The sequence below is a fragment of the Lipotes vexillifer genome, unplaced genomic scaffold (assembly GCF_000442215.2).
Source record: "Lipotes vexillifer unplaced genomic scaffold, Lipotes_vexillifer_v1.1 scaffold412, whole genome shotgun sequence".
Classification (NCBI taxonomy): domain Eukaryota; kingdom Metazoa; phylum Chordata; class Mammalia; order Artiodactyla; family Lipotidae; genus Lipotes; species Lipotes vexillifer.
The window spans coordinates 2,011,303-2,027,310 of record NW_006798464.1 but is presented as its reverse complement, the minus strand read 5'-3'; the positions used below and the strand labels follow the sequence as shown (position 1 = coordinate 2,027,310).

Here is a 16,008-nt window from a genome sequence, read left to right as displayed (position 1 = left end):
AAACCCTGTGACAGAGGGAAGGTCACGTAATCAGATGGCAGTTCCCATCTGAACCACTGGGTGCTGTTTTCTAATGAAAGATCGGGTGCTCTTGCCCCTAGAAGAATAGTGTGCTGGTAGACAAATGACAGATACTCACTACATACAAATGGGATTATATTTCAGTAACCGTTTTGCAACTCATAAAAAACTTTTCATTTTTCCATGTTCTACGACATAATTTCAATGATAATAGAATTTAATGGCAGAATAGTATTCTATTCTGGAATGCAAACATGACAACTGGAAGTGACAATGAGGACAAGAGCCACACACTAAGGTTGGCAGAGCAGGAAGAGAGGACGCCTAGATCTCTGATATCATCTCAGAGTCGCTGCACCAGCGCTACACTTCTTGTTTTTTTGGTTTTTGGTTTATTTATTTATTTATTTATTTAGGCCGCACCTCAGGGCAAGTGGAACTTCCCTGACCAGGGATGAACTGGCGTCCCCTGCACTGGAAGCACGGAGTCTTAACCACTGGACCGCCAGGGAAGTCCAGCCCTACACTTCTTTTTTTTTTTTTAATACATTTATTTATTTATTTATTTATGACTGCATTGGGTCTTCGTTGCTGCGCGTGGGCTTTCTCTAGTTGTGGCGAGCGGGGGCTACTCTTTGTTGCGGTGCACGGGCTTCTCAAGGTGGCTTCTCTTGTTGCAGAGCACGGGCTCTAGGTGCACAGGCTCTAGGGCTTCAGTAGTTGTGGCACATGGGCTCAGTAGTTGTGGCTTGCGGGCTCTAGAGCGCAGGCTCAGTAGTTGTGGCGCACGGGTTTAGTTGCTCCGCGGCATGTGGGATCTTCCCGGACCAGGGCTCAAACCTGTGTCCCCTGCATTGGCAGGCAGATTCTTAACCACTGCACCACCAGGGAAGTCCTACACTTCTTGATACATGAGAAAAATAACACCTGTTTTGGCTAAACCACAGTGGTCAAGTCCTGTTCCCTATAAATGTACTTCCAGGCAGCCATTAAAAGTAGGCCAGGAAATTTATCATCAATGAAGGGGGGATGAGCAGTGATGCTAAGAACCCCAGAGAGGTTGAAAGGGAAACTGAAATAATGGAAAGTACAGCCTATTTTTTTTTTGAGCTATTAAAGGAAACTGACCCATAAAGCATCCCTGAGTCAACATGAGGCAGTTACAGCAGGGTGGAAATGACAGCCACAGCTGAACTGAGCAGAAAGAGGGTTAGAGGTAGTACCCAAGGCTTCTTTGATGCTATGTAGCATGAAGGGTTCCAGAATTCCCAAGAGCTCCCAGTGAAGGGGATGGAAGTAGCTGAAGCTGGAGCTAGGAAGCATCCCAAAGCGTCACCGTGTGACCCAAGGCTTCTGGGTAGCAGACGAAGAAGGCATCAGAGAAAAAAGACCACCAGGCTTGAATGGGGAAGGAGGGGATGCGACCAGTACAGAGGCCAGAGCAGAGCTCTGGTTAGGCGTGAGCTGCACCTCAAGTGGAGTGAGCAGGAGCTGGTGGAGATCAGCTGGAGAACCAGGGTCCTTTCTCCTTGCACCTGAATAACATCTTGGGAAGGGAGTAAGTGGAGGGAAGACCTCTGGAGGAGACAGCTCTCAGAGGGAATATGAATTTCAAACTGACTAAGATTTACCCAAAAGTAGACTTTTTTTTTTTAACCCAGAAGAGACTGTTAACTGGTAAGCTGAAGGACTGCCCAGTAAAGAGAATCTCCTGAGAAATCAAAGTTCAGTTATAGAGATATTTTTAAAATTTTTGTACATTTGGCTCATAGTGTATGCATTGTGACTCCCCCCAACCCCAAGTGCCCCATACATATAGATCTCTACTATAAGTTTCCTTAAAGAGGTGTCACAGGAGTTTGACATTATGTCACAAGGAAAATGTCCTAAAATCTGCTTTAGACCTGTGAGAGCCAGCCACAATGACTCTTGCTTCCTAGTGTTCATGTCCTTGTGTAGTCCTCTCCCACACTGTACCAGGGTTGGTCTGTGTGACCAAGAGCATATGGCAGAAGGGGTGGCATATCCCTTCCAAGATTAGGTTCCTATCTCTCGTAGATCACTCACTCTGGGGAAACCAGCTGCCCTGTTATGAAGACAGGCCTGCGTGAGGAAACAGCCATATGAGTGATCTTGGAAGCAGGTCCAGCCCCAGTAGGGCCTTCAGATAACTGCAGCCCCAACTGACATCCAGACTGTAACCTCGTGAGAGACCCACAATTAGAGACACTCAGCTAACCTGACTCACAGAAACTGTAAGATAATAAATGTCTGTTGTTTTAAACTACTAAGTTTGAGGGTAATTTGTTATGCAACAAAAGATAAAAAATATACTCCCTCTCATAAAAATTTCAGTTATAGCACCTGCCAAAAATCTTTCTCTTTTCATTCTCCAAGAGGTCCTTTCACAGTTTCGCTCCCCTCCCCCACTCCTCCTCTCTGCCACATTCTTTTTTTTTTTTTTAATATTTATTTATTTATTTTGGCTGCGGCAGGTCGTAGTTGTGGTACACAGACTTCTTAGTTGTGGCATGCGGACTCCCAGCTGTGGCACGCATGCATACAGAATCTAGTTCCCCGACCAAGCATCAAACCCAGCCCCCCTGTATTGGGAACTCGGAGTCTTACCCACTGGACCACTAGGGGAGTTCCTCTCTACCACACTCTTAAGCACCCAAATCCCAACAGGTTATGGTCCTTAAAAAAAATAATTAAAAAAATAAAGTAAAGATGTAAAAAATATATTAATAAATAATAAAATAAAATAAAGATCAAAAAAAACAAACCAAAAAAAACAAAAAAACAGGTTATGGTCCTCTCTCCAAGTGGCCACCTGAGGTACATGGTCTTGTTTTCTCTACTTGACTTCCTTGTGGAGACCAAGCTTCTCTGCCCCCCTGCCCACGCTTTCCACCTTCTCCCCACACACCTGATAATGGTGAATAAGAGACTGGGCCAAAAGAAATAAGCCAGAGAGAGAGGGAGAGAGAGAGAGAGAGAAGGGGGCAGGTGATAGGCATCAGCCAGACTCTGTGATTCTTCATTCATCTTCCCTCCACACTCCCTGCTGATTGATTGAAGAACTACAGAATCTCCCCCCATGGCAGAATACCAGAAAGACTCCTGAGAGGCCTAGAGATGCCTTTGATTCTCTAGGGCCTGAGCTATGTTCCAGTCACATGAGGCCTGGAAACCTCTAGGTTTCCTGGACGTTCCTTGCTGTTCCTGCAAAGCAAGACCAGACATTTGTTTATAGTGGACAGAATTCCCTAAACTGCGATTGTGGTTATCTCGCAGATGACTACAATTATATAGCAAATACTAACTGAGACGCCACTGGTTATATGAAAAAAAGAAGAAAAGACAAAATATTACTTTGTATTTAGTGTCTTTTATGGTTCTCCCCTATTGGACTGTGAGCTTCATGAAAGCAAGGATCACGTGTGATTCCTGTGGGTAACCACAGTGCCCAGAACAGTCTTGAGTACAGAACATTCCCAGTGAATATTTGTTAGAAGATGCACCATACATGTTTGTTGAAGGAATGGTTGAATTAGCATCAAAGGAGTCTTCTGCATTAGCCCATTGGCTGGTAATTCTAAGCTTTTTACAGTTCATCGCAAAATGTACTTTCCTTTTTTCAGCTGGAGTGAATCAAGAGTAGACAGGCGTGTTTTTTTCATTGTGAGGAAAGGCTTTTATTATTTTTTAGGTTCTGCCCCGGCCCCCCCCCGCAAAGAGAGCCAACACTGGCTCTCACGTAAGATCCAGGAGTCTCCGCAGTTTGGAACCCAACACCACATTTCCTAGAATACTTGACGCCCTCCCAGGCCTCCTCTGGCTATAATGGAAAAGGGATATGCCTGGGAACTGTGCTGCTAATAGAAGGAAGCAGAACGTCTGTTTTCCACTAACGGCTCCTGATTGGGGTTTGTTATGCCCAGTCTGAATTGGCCTGGAACTTGGCCGCTGCTCTGGCCGCCCCGGGGTAAGGCGGGGGACCCAGCAGAGGCGGCTGCACCGCAAGGTTATAGCGCTGAGCTGCTCCACGCTCTGGAAGGTGCCAGAGCGCGGGAGATGCTGTGGTTGGTAAAGGCTGCTCTGCGCTAGTCAGGTGAGGCCTGGAGGTTCGCATCTGCAGATCCATATTTGGGTGTACAGTCTTTGGATCCTCTTCTCAGCTCTGAAGAGGTGGTTCCAGCGGTTGGGTAGCTCGGGTGAACTGGGTTTAGTTAGCCCTTGTCACCACTCGGAACTGGGCGTCCCGGGGCTCCCAGTCCTTTGAGGTCTTGCTCAGGACTACATTTCCCAAAAGGCTCCGCGGTGATTGAAAGCTCTATCAGCCTATGGACGGGGGAGACTTCTCGTCCCAGAAACTGAAAAGCCAATGGCAAGAGGACGGGGGCGGTATTTTCCGGCTGCTGGCTGTCTTGTCCAGAGTCCCACCTGTGTCCCCACAGCCCTGTCACGAATCACAGTCGGGTTCTGGGCGGGACTGCCACGGCGTTGCGGGCCGGGTGCGGCTCGGCGGTGGAGGACTCTCACTTCGTGCTCCATCCCGGGCTGGGCCCCGGGGCGGTGAGTGATCCGGGGAAGGAGACTGCGGCTGCAGCCTGGGCGCTGCTGAGGGGCGTGGATGGGGCTTGCCCGCCGCCCCGGCGTTGTCTCTGCCGGGTCCTCGCGCTCGCCTTTTCGAGCCCGCGGGTCTTGCTGAGGAGTGGGGAGAGGTAGCTGCGCTTTTCTCTGCCCGCGTCGGGATAGCTCATCCTCTTAATTTTTTTGCTCCTCGGTGGTGATCCTCTGGTTTCAGCTTAGCTTTGCGACCCTTTGACCGCTGCACCTAGATTAGGGCCTACAGCACCGCGAGGGAGGAGAATGGGTGTCGGCCCTACCCGTGCGGTCATGTTCCTATTAATAAACCCAGTGAACAAACTAGTGCTTCTCACAATGGCACTTAGTCACAGCACCTCAGCGGTCTAGGGCCTTTGAGGTCTCCTGTACGGGGGGGCAGGAGACCGGGTGGGAAACAGGGTTTCTCTAACCTTGGCTAAGAACTCTCCATCCCGATGTCTCCTGCAGGTGGGCCCTGCTGTTGGGTTTTGTAATGAATGGAGAAATAAAATGTATGCTCAGAACTCATTACAGTTTTCACTTCCTAATGACATTATTTTTGTTTGTTAAGGTTTTAAACCAGAGAGATGAAATGTATTCCCACGGCTTTTAGGCTCCTAAAAACCCAGTACTTTATAAGTGACGAATAGCAATATGTGTAAATGCATAAATGTCTCCTGCAGGTGGGCCCTGCTGTTGGGTTTTGTAATGAATGGAGAAATAAAATGTATGCTCAGAACTCATTACAGTTTTCACTTCCTAATGATATTATTTTTGTTTGTTAAGGTTTTAAACCAGAGAGATGAAATGTATTCCCACGGCTTTTAGGCTCCTAAAAACCCAGTACTTTATAAGTGACGAATAGCAATATGTGTAAATGCATAAATGTTTCCATGAAAAGTGTGTGTATTCTAGTAGTGCACAGGTGCTCTGATTGGTGAGACAAAAGATGTGAAAGAGTAAAAGTTCATCACCCCGGTATGATCCATCCTCCACTGAAATGCAGAATTCTTTGTAGAAGGTTCATCTGTTCAATCAGCTGGCTGATTATATTTGTTTTTAGTGGAAACTCTTTAAGGGGGAAAACAAACAAAAAACAAACATTATCCTATATTACTTTGTGACTCCTAATGCCTAATAGAATATTAATTATTGAATAAATTACTGATCCATCCAGTAACCTGACCATCTTCCCCCAAATAATTTTTTCATGATAGTGATATTAATTTTATTAATGTGTTAATGATTGTTTTCAGCCCCCAAGCATTTTGTTTTGTGCTTATCGCCATTAAATTTCACTTCATTTTACAGCTTATCCATGTTGTTTTTTAAAATCCATGCCTTTTTAAGTCCCATTTCTGACTGCATTAAACCTTGAAATAGAATGATACCTAGGGCAGTTCCTTTTGGGCTTCTGCATAGTTTGTCCCTTGAAGTTGACACTAAATCTACAAGCCAGGAAAAGTCAGCTATTCTCATAACTAATATGAGTCTAGTGAAGTCCGCAATTTCCTACCTAGCTGAGGAAAATGTAGTTGGAGAGAATCCAGAGCTTTCCAGAAATCGAGTTATACCTGTGCACTCTCTCCTCTGTTTATCTTGTCCATCATGGACAATTTGTTCCTCAAAAAGTTAATGTCTCCAAAAGACATTCTGCAGATGTGTTTGGGAGGCCCAGGACTCATTTTGTAATGAGAAAGTTGGCCAAAGGAAAGATTATGTTAAAACAGAATAAGAAAAGCATCCCTTCTGTGGTTGACAGCATTTACCTCAGAGCTATTCTGGTCAGCGGGTTTTGTTTAGGTATGTTGGGGCCATAGTGGCTGTATTTTGGTTTTGAGACAATGGTGAGAATATCTAAAGAGCTCTTGATGCATACTGAGGTCTCTTGCTGTAGGAACTGATGATGTGGCTGGGGACTTCAGGGACGAGTGGATTACCTGGACACTGCTTAGAGAGTCCTCTTCAGGGATACCACCCAGCACAGTTAGAAGAATGGGCTCTCAAAGGGTAAGGATGCTACTCTCCTTTATCTTAGATATTTTGAGAGGGTCCAGATCTGAGTGGTCTCTATGGTTGTTGGTCTCTTAGAGCTTCAGATCTCTGTGAGAGTAATTGTTACCTCCCTGGCAGAAAAAGAATGACTTCCATTTTTATGGCACTTAGTAGTTTGCAAATTTATTTGATATTTATTGTCTTACTGATATCTCACCATAACTCTTTGATGTATTTTCATCCCCCTTTTCCAACTCAGGACCCTGAGACTCAAAAAGTTAAGTGGCAGAGGTGAGAGTTCAACCCAGGTCTTTGTGGAAAAGGGGGAGCTCTCCCCATGGTTTTTTTCCTGTCACTTAAAAACAAACAAACTATATTTCTTTGTCCAGTGCTCTTTCTAAAATACTGTAGCAGGACTCCCCTGGCCGTCCAGTGGATAAGACTCCACGCTCCCACTGCAGGCGGTGCCAGTTCAATCCCTGGTCAGGGAACTAAGATCCTGCAAGATGCACCGTGTGGCCAAAAAAAAAAAAGGGGGGGGGGGAATACCATGGCAATGCCTTCTCTCTGCTTTACTTCATATCTAATACACAAGTGTTATGTACTCACAAAAAAAAGGCAAGCAAAATGAAAACAAAAGTCATCCATCCTACTTCTGAAGAGTTACGATCCTTCCAGCCATTTTCCTAAGCATATATACAATTAAAAAAAAAAAAAGAAAAGAAAAAAATTGGGATCATACTGAATATTCAGTTGTAAATCTTACTTTCTTATACATTGTATTGTGAATATATTTTGACAACAATAAATATCTGTACATTACTTAAAATAACTACTTAGTATTTTGTTTTATGGAATACAGCAGTTACATTAAATTGAACCATATATGTGACCATTTTTTGACCACTTTTTACCTATAAACTGACAATTTCATATGGCTCAATCAAATGTAATTATTTCTTCGTTGAGGGACATTTAGGTTATTTCAAATTTTCAGCTATATTGTGATGATGATCTCTTAGCTAATTGTCTTTTTGAAAGTATTGTTTATTGAAGCGTAATTAGTTAATAATTAGCTAATATATCTTTTGCACAACTTTCTTTCTTTTTCTTTTTTTTTTTTTTTTTGGTTTTACTTTTTTTCATTTCCTTAGAATTCCCAGAATTAGAATTGCTTGGTTTGAGAATAGATTTCTAAGGTATTTGGTGTTTTTGAAAAATGCCTTCCAAAAAGATTGAATCAAGCTATTTATTTTTGTTAGCATTGTATGAAAATGTCCATTTCTTCATATTCTATCATGGTAGGTATCATAATCTAAGAGTCTGGGTAAAATAATAGTGATAGCTAACATTTACTGAGGACTTAATCACTTAATCCTCACGACAACTCTGTAAGGTGGGTTTTATCATTATCCCTAATTTATAGATGAAGACACTGAGACACAGAGAGTTTAAGTAACTTTCCTGAGGTCACACAACTAGTAAGAGGCAGAGTTAGGATTCAAATTCAGGCAATATGACTCTTGAGTTTGCACTCTTTACCTCTACACTATATTGCCTAAGTGTATCATTGTTTTAATTTGAATTTCTTTGGTTAATGTTGAGGTTTAAAGTTTTCCATATATTTATAAGCTGCTTTTATTTTTTTCTTTTCTGAATTGCCTATTCATGTTCTTTGTCCATTTTTTGGTTTATGTTTTGTTTTTTTCTTACAAGTGTTTGTCTTTTTCTCATGGCAATACCAACTGCTGCCCTTCTGGGAAAATTTAAAAAGTAAACATGGGGCTTACCTGGTGGCACAGTGGTTAAGAATCCGCCTGCCAGTGCAGGGGACACGGGTTCATGCCCTGGTCTGGGAAGATCCCACATGTGGCGGAGCATCTAAGCCCATGCGCCACAACTACTGAGCTTGCGCACTAGAGCCCGCAAGCCACAACTACTGAAGCCCACATGTCTAGAGCCCATGCTCCACAACAAGAGAAGCTACCACAATGAGAAGCCTGCGCACCGCAGCTAGAGAAAGCCTGCATGCAGCAAAAAAGACCCAACGCAGCCAAAAATAAATATTTTTAAAATAAATAAATAAAAAGTAAACATTATAGTTATAGTTAACTTCCTTGATTTTTTCTAAGGGGGAGGTCATGGCAGCTTTGTTTTGATAAAATTATATCTCCATGTGGGTTTAGCCTTGTGCCTTGAGAGATGAGTTATTGTGCTCATTCTAGAGTTTCTATCACCCGAGTCTGATTTTTTGTTTTAATGGGAGGAAAAGAGCTTTTTCTCAGCCTCTTGGGGAGAGCACCCTTTTTTATCACTTCATCATGGCTGCCCTTTTAATGAGACTTAACACACATTGGAGTTTCCTGGGGTGTTCTCCCCCACCTAGGGAAGAAGGGGGGATTGCATTTTGCTCAGGCCTTGTGTGATGGCTCACATTAACATCCTGTGTTCACCTTCCTTATAGGACTTCTAGACCAAGTGCAATCTCCCAGCTAGAGCAGAAGGAAGAGCCATGGGTCCTACCACTCCAAAATTTTGAGACTAGGAAGATCCTGAGGGAAAGTCACACAGGTGAGATGTGTTACCCGGTGGACAGAAATCTAGTGTTTCAGCCCTTGTTTAAATGAGGAATTTGGAATGCTGCCCTAGACTTGTTCTTACTATTAGAAGGTTAAATTTGACTTCCTGGGCAATCAGTCATTGACCAGATAAAGTCTTCATTTTAAGTAAACATTTCACTTTTGTCTAGACTCTAACATCTTTGAAAGGAGTTGCCCAATTTTGACAATATGTGGTATACTCTTGATATGAAAGTCCCCTCAAGATTCACCTGACCATCTTAAAATAAAAAGGGCTTAGGAATTCATGTTTTCTGTAAGCTCAATGATCTTCAATAAACTTTTCAGAAAGTGAAAACGAGAGTAGTCCAGCTAAGTGTGGTCTGTTGCAAAAACACTAATTTTAATCTTTCTTGCTGCTTTCTGATGATCTTTCCTGATAAGTGATAACTTTATTCTCTGTTACTTCTGTTAATTTTTCAGACTTTAAGAATCAGGTGGTAAAACTCAATCAGGACATTTCTGAAACAGCAGAACAATGTGGAACATCCTCAGAAAGGGCCAAGAAAGATATTTCTCATACTCCTCGTTGGGGAGGAAACTGGGAGAGGGGTGTTGAATTAGAAGGGCAGCATGGAACCCTTCTAGGAGAGGGCCAGCAGGAGCCCTTTTCACAGGAGAAGGAATTAAACAAGCTCCTGGAAGGATATATAGGAAAGAAGCCGATGTGTGCAAAATGTGGAAAAAGCTTTAACCAGAGTTCCTATCTCATAAGACACCTAAGAACCCATACCGGTGAGAGGCCTTATAAATGCATGGAGTGTGGGAAAGGCTTCAAACAGAGTTCAGACCTTGTCACCCACCACAGAACACACACAGGGGAGAAACCCTACCAATGCCATGGATGTGAGAAAAAATTCAGCGACAGCTCAACCCTCATCAAACATCAGAGAACCCACACAGGTGAGAGACCCCATGAGTGCCCAGAGTGTGGGAAGACTTTCGGACGGAAACCACACCTCATAATGCACCAAAGAACCCACACAGGAGAGAAACCCTACACGTGCCTCGAGTGTCATAAAAGCTTTAGTCGCAGCTCCAATTTCATCACCCACCAGAGGACCCACACGGGAGTGAAGCCTTACAGGTGTAATGACTGTGGGGAGAGTTTCAGCCAGAGCTCGGATTTGATTAAGCACCAGCGAACCCACACAGGAGAACGGCCCTTTAAGTGCCCGGAGTGTGGGAAGGGCTTTAGAGATAGTTCCCATTTTGTGGCTCACATGAGCACTCACTTAGGAGAAAGGCCGTTCAGTTGTCCTTACTGCCACAAAAGTTTCAGTCAGAGCTCGCATCTGGTCACGCACCAGAGGACACACACAGGTGAGAGGCCTTTTCAGTGTGACAGCTGTGGGAAAGGATTTGCCGACAGCTCTGCCCTCATCAAGCACCAACGGATCCACACAGGAGAAAGACCGTATAAATGTGGCGAGTGTGGGAAGAGCTTCAATCAGAGCTCCCACTTCATTACCCATCAACGAATCCACTTAGGAGACAGACCCTATCGCTGTCCTGAGTGTGGCAAAACCTTCAATCAGCGTTCCCATTTTCTCACACACCAGAGAACACATACGGGAGAAAAACCGTTTCACTGTAGTAAATGTGACAAGAGCTTCCGACAGAAGGCACACCTTTTGTGCCATCAGAACACCCATTTGATCTAGAAAATAGTCTTTAATGGTTCTCCTCCTCCCTTTCAAATTTCCATTGCTATTATCGTTAAGCGCTCCAAATAGAGAAGACCTGAGACTGGGTGTCGGCGGCTCAAGTCAGGCCCTGATCTGTTCTCTTTTGCCGTGCTTTAATGGCGAGGATAAACCTACAGGGTCCAAATAATGTTCTAAACACAAAAGGCATTCCTTCAGTGTTTTTGACTGACTCTTAGACAGAAAAGTGTGAGTTTAATGCTTGATGCCTGGTTACTAAAAGAGAAGTGAGATAAATGTAGTCACATTCTCATCATTAATGATTCATATTTGATATCTTATACAAAGCCCTTGATACAATGCCTGGCCTTTAAAAGATACTCAATACAGGGTTGGTTGCTTTAATCAGCCTTATTACTCAATAAGGAATTTATTATTGCAGCCCCACAAGCCCAGAACTTGCAAGAAATTAGACTGGAACTAGAAGATTTGGGGTGTGAACACATAGGTTTAATAAAACAGAAAATACTCTCCTAATCCAGTGCTATGCAGTCACCAGATGTCTCATTGCCATGACAAGGCAGAATTATTGTAGAGGATGTCTGCAGTCTTGTGACTTGGAGACTAGAAGAATTTTAGAAGCTCTTTGTACAGCAGTGTATGAGGTACTCCCCCTGGAGGTTTGCTGCCATCTGAGGCATAGAAAATATCCTGTGATGAACAGCCCAGAGGAACCTGGATGAGGACTGTAAAATTCTGGAAACAAAGTTGCTGAGAATGTTAAATGATATTGCAGGGATCCTTCCTGGCATTTAGCTGAAGGATGTAACCCTTGTTTTGTAATTTGCTGGGTCACTGGCCTTTTAGTTGTAGGTTAACGCAAGTCTCTGATCCTTTTAGGGTCATTCATTTTATACACTAGTATTGCCCTCTATTTAATTGAAGAAATGGAGGGAAGGCAGTGTGTTGGAAGTCACACTGACTTCGTTGAGAAGGTGAGGTGTTTGTGTCTTGGCCCCTTGACACCGAATTTGGCCAGACTTTCCCCTTCTCTCAGGCCCTACCTTACTTACCTCACAAAGTTATTGTGAGGATCTGATACATATACACGCACACTCACACACACGCAAGCACTTTGTTGTTAAACTATAAAGTGTAATACCTGTAAAGTTTTAATGTTACGGTATTGTTGCCAGTGTCTTTTCTTCCAAGGAGCTGTGGCTAATGTTTCCGAAGGTGTCCCACTTTCTCTCATATTGAGGGACTTCTTTTTTTACCTATTGAAAACCTAAGGCCTTCAAATGCTCAACTCTATGTGACTCATTACGGGTCACGTGATGAACTAACGGAAGAGCCAGGATATCTCTGCAGGTCTCCTCTTCAGCGACGTGGAACAGACCAGCTCTGGGATTTGTTAGAGTGTCTCTGAGACACCACAGGCCTGGAGGACCCATATTATATCCATCAAACCACTCTGAATTTGGAAATGCTGGAGGGATGTAGCCTAAGTTCCCGAGAGCTTTATAGGGTCCTGTGCTGGGGTCCTCGATCCTCATGGCAGATATAAGTGGTTAAGGAGGGGAGTTGGGTGTTGAACACTCCGGAGAGAAGAGTGGGGGACTGAAAGTGTTTTCTTTCAAGCTTTCCTGTGACAATACAGACTAAATTAGTACATCAGCCTTGGAACACTAGTTCTCTGCCGTTATATGGAGTGCCACCTGAGTACTGTAACTCATGCGGGGATAGAACTCAGCTGATAACCTAAACTCTTTCTTTAATAGGTAATTATCAGAAGAAAAAAAAAAATCTGGGGCTTCCCTGGTGGCGCAGTGGTTGAGAGTCCACCTGCCGTTGCAGGGGACATGGGTTCGTGTCCCGGTCCGGGAAGATCCCACATGCCGTGGAGCGGCTGGGCCCTTGAGCCATGGCCGCTGAGCCTGCGTGTCCGGAGCCTGTGCTCCGCAACGGGAGAGGCCACAACAGTGAGAGGCCCGCGTACCGCAAAAATAAAATAAATAAAAAATCTGGTTAATCCAGAGCTGTAAATTCTTAAAATGTGAGCCCAGACCAGTAGCATTATCATCAACTGGGAACTTGTTAGAAATGCAAATTCTAAGTCCCCACCCCAGACCTACTGAACTGGAAACTCTAGGGGTGGGGTCCAGCAATATGTGTCTTAATAAGCCCTCCAGGTGATTATAGTGCATACTCAAGGTTGAGAACCACTGCTTTAAAAGGTAGCTCTTCTACTAAATGTAGACACAGTACTATTATTGCTCCTACCAAAAATGAACAGTGATTTTGTAATCATCAAATACTCCAGTCAATGTTCACATTTCCCTAATTATCTTGTGTTTTTTGTTTTTTGGGGGTTTTTTTGGCCTTGCCGCATGGTTTGTGGGATCTCAGTTCCCCGACCAGGAATTGAACCTGGGCCACTGCAGTGAAAGTGCCGAGTCCTAACCACTGGACTGCCAAGGAATTCCCTGTTTTTATTTTTTCGAGACCAAATAAGGTCTCTACATTCAATTGGTTGATATATTCCTTACAAAATCCTCCTTCTTCTCTCTCTCTCTTTTTTTTTTTTTTTTTTTTTTTTTTTTTGTGGTACGCGTGCCTCTCACTGCTGTGGCCTCTCCCGTTGCGGAGCACAGGCTCCGGACGCGCAGGCCTAGCGGCCATGGCTCACGGGCCCAGCCGCTCCACGGCATGCGGGATCCTCCCGGAGCGGGGCACAAACCCATGTCCCCTGCATCGGCAGGCGGACTCCCAACCACTGAGCCACCGGGGAAGCCCTCTCTTTTTCTTGTATTTCATTTGTTGAAAAAAAACCTTGTCCTTTAACTGTCTCCCACAGGTCTGTATTTGGCTAATTCCATCCTATGGGGGTCCTTTAACATGCTCCTTTATCCTCTGCTTTCCTAATATTGGTAGTTGGATCTGTAAACATGATCAGGTTCAGATTTGGGAGAGGGGGGGCAAGAATACTCCATAGTGATCTTATGTAACTTCTGTCAAGAGGTACCTGGTGTTTTGTTTTTGTTTTCGTTCTGTCTCTTTTCTTGTGATGTTAGCAACCATCGATAAGCCCTGATTTCACTTCGGTTTTGCCAAATGATGGTATTTTAAATCCATCACTCCTTCTTCATTTATTAGCTGAAATACTTCTATAAAGAGAACTACCCCTAATCAACTATTTGGTTTCCCTGTGGTACAGTTTGTATAGGAACAGCACAACAGCTACTTGATTAGGACTCCTTTGATTTTTTTTTTTTAATATCACTATATAAATTTTGGCCTCCATGCCTTAGACTTCGGAGCCCCTTTCAGTGAGAGACTCTTCTCTGACAGGACATTTATACATGCATACAACTCAGAGTAACTTTTCTCATGGCCTTTGATGTTTTTCTCCTGCCTACTCCTCTCCAGTTTGTCTAGGTTTGCCAGAAAGCAGTGTGCTAGAGAGCTCACTAAATACTTGAGTGATTCCTCAGGGATGGACTTGCTAAGTTGCCAATTAATATTTCCTGATACTATCCAGGCCTGAAAACAGGAGAGGAAATTACATTCCCATTAGCTGGGAATGGTTTTACATCCCTTTCATGGTAATATGAGAGTATACCATCTTCATTTATCTTATCTACCCAAGCATTGTTCTAAATCAAATATGATCAGTATGTTAAATAGTAACAGCAATAAAGTATAACAATCAGATCAGAAGGTAAAGGAAAAAAGCTGGCGGGCAGAGGTACGGGGTAATTCATGTGAAATCCAGCGGTACCATCTCTCCAGGGGAGGAAGTGTTTCGGACTGGGGCGGGGGTACAACAGGCAATGAGGAAGTTCGGACATTCTGAGAATCTGGCACTGGATTAATGTGAAATGTCCTAGAAGAGTGTCCTGCAAGAAGGAGTCAGTTAGAGGATATGGAGGGACACAAAAGCTGCATTATTAGCACAAGCAGGCATAATCCTCACCCCAGCTAGGAATGTGATGTGTGCTCATGGTCTGTGAGCAGCCCTAGATTTAGGAGGCAGGGTGTGGAAGCAGCACAGAACCAGGGGTCTGAAGAGCCAGCCTCTGGTTTTGGTGAGGTTATTTACTAGCCAACTGGTTTTGGACAGGTCAGTTGGTCACTCTAGGCTTCAGTCTATCTGAGAAATCAGAAAAAACATCTTTGTCTCTAACACTTTACAAATTTGGGGCTCTCACAGACCCTAGCATCGTCCACGTTGAGAGCAAGCGCTTCCACATGGACACCTTCAAGCTCTGAGGGGATAAAAGCAGGTCGTCGATAGCCTGGCTCCCTCTCTCTCTCCCTCTCCTCGGCCCTCCCCAGGCTCCGGCCCCTCCTATGCCGACTTCCTAATAGTATTTAACAGACAGCTCACTGGCTTATAACATAAATGGTCTTTTTCTTTCACCCTGTTTCTCATATTGTACAGATGTGTCTACCTTATAAGATGTGAGCTCTTGAGAGGCGATGCATGACTTGCTTTGCGGCTCTGCTACCTGCCCCCTACCCCGCGCCCCCCAGCCATGAGCAGGGAATACTTAAATGGTATTGGTGAGAGTCAAGATGACTGACTTTTCATAGTTCCCTTTGTTTCTACCCTATGACTGGGCTTCTTGCACATTCTCCACACCTCCTCTCTCCCTCACTTCATAATCCACATCATCACCAAGCCCTATCAGCTTTACCTCCCAGATTCCTCTCAACCCCATCTGTCAGCCGTCCCATCTCCACCACCAAGCTCTAGTCCCAGGGGACCACTGTCTCTTGTCTGAATTCCTGCAGTGGCCTCCCAACTGACGTCGCAGGTTTGATTTGATTTTATATATATTTTTTTATTTATTTATTTATTTATTTATTTATTTATTTATTTATTTAGTGGTACGCAGGCTCTCACTGTTGTGGCCTCTCCCGTTGCGGAGCACAGGCTCCAGACGCGCAGGCTCAGCAGCCATGGCTCATGGGCCCAGCCGCTCCACGGCATGTGGGATCTTCCCAGACCGGGGCACGAACCCGTGTCCCCCGCATCGGCAGGCAGACTCTCAACCACTGCGCCACCAGGGAAGCCCTTATCCTCTTTTATTTTCATTAAAGGCTTTACACCT

At 44.3% G+C, this 16,008-nt stretch overlaps 1 protein-coding gene and 1 non-coding gene across 2 annotated transcripts; one reads left to right on the top strand and one right to left on the bottom strand.

Moving 5' to 3' along the window:
• Positions 1-4,438: 4,438 nt before the first annotated feature.
• On the top strand, positions 4,439-11,109 carry ZNF774 (zinc finger protein 774). Its single transcript, XM_007470562.1, has 4 exons — positions 4,439-4,599; positions 6,530-6,642; positions 9,092-9,198; positions 9,669-11,109. Exons 2-4 carry the CDS (start codon positions 6,536-6,538, stop codon positions 10,907-10,909), a joined length of 1,455 nt encoding a protein of 484 aa, XP_007470624.1. The 5' UTR covers positions 4,439-4,599; positions 6,530-6,535; the 3' UTR covers positions 10,910-11,109.
• Positions 11,110-13,300: 2,191 nt separating this feature from the next.
• Positions 13,301-13,372, bottom strand: TRNAE-UUC (transfer RNA glutamic acid (anticodon UUC)). Its single transcript has one exon. It is a non-coding gene; the product is annotated as a tRNA-Glu (tRNA).
• Between the last annotated feature and the right edge of the window lie 2,636 nt (positions 13,373-16,008).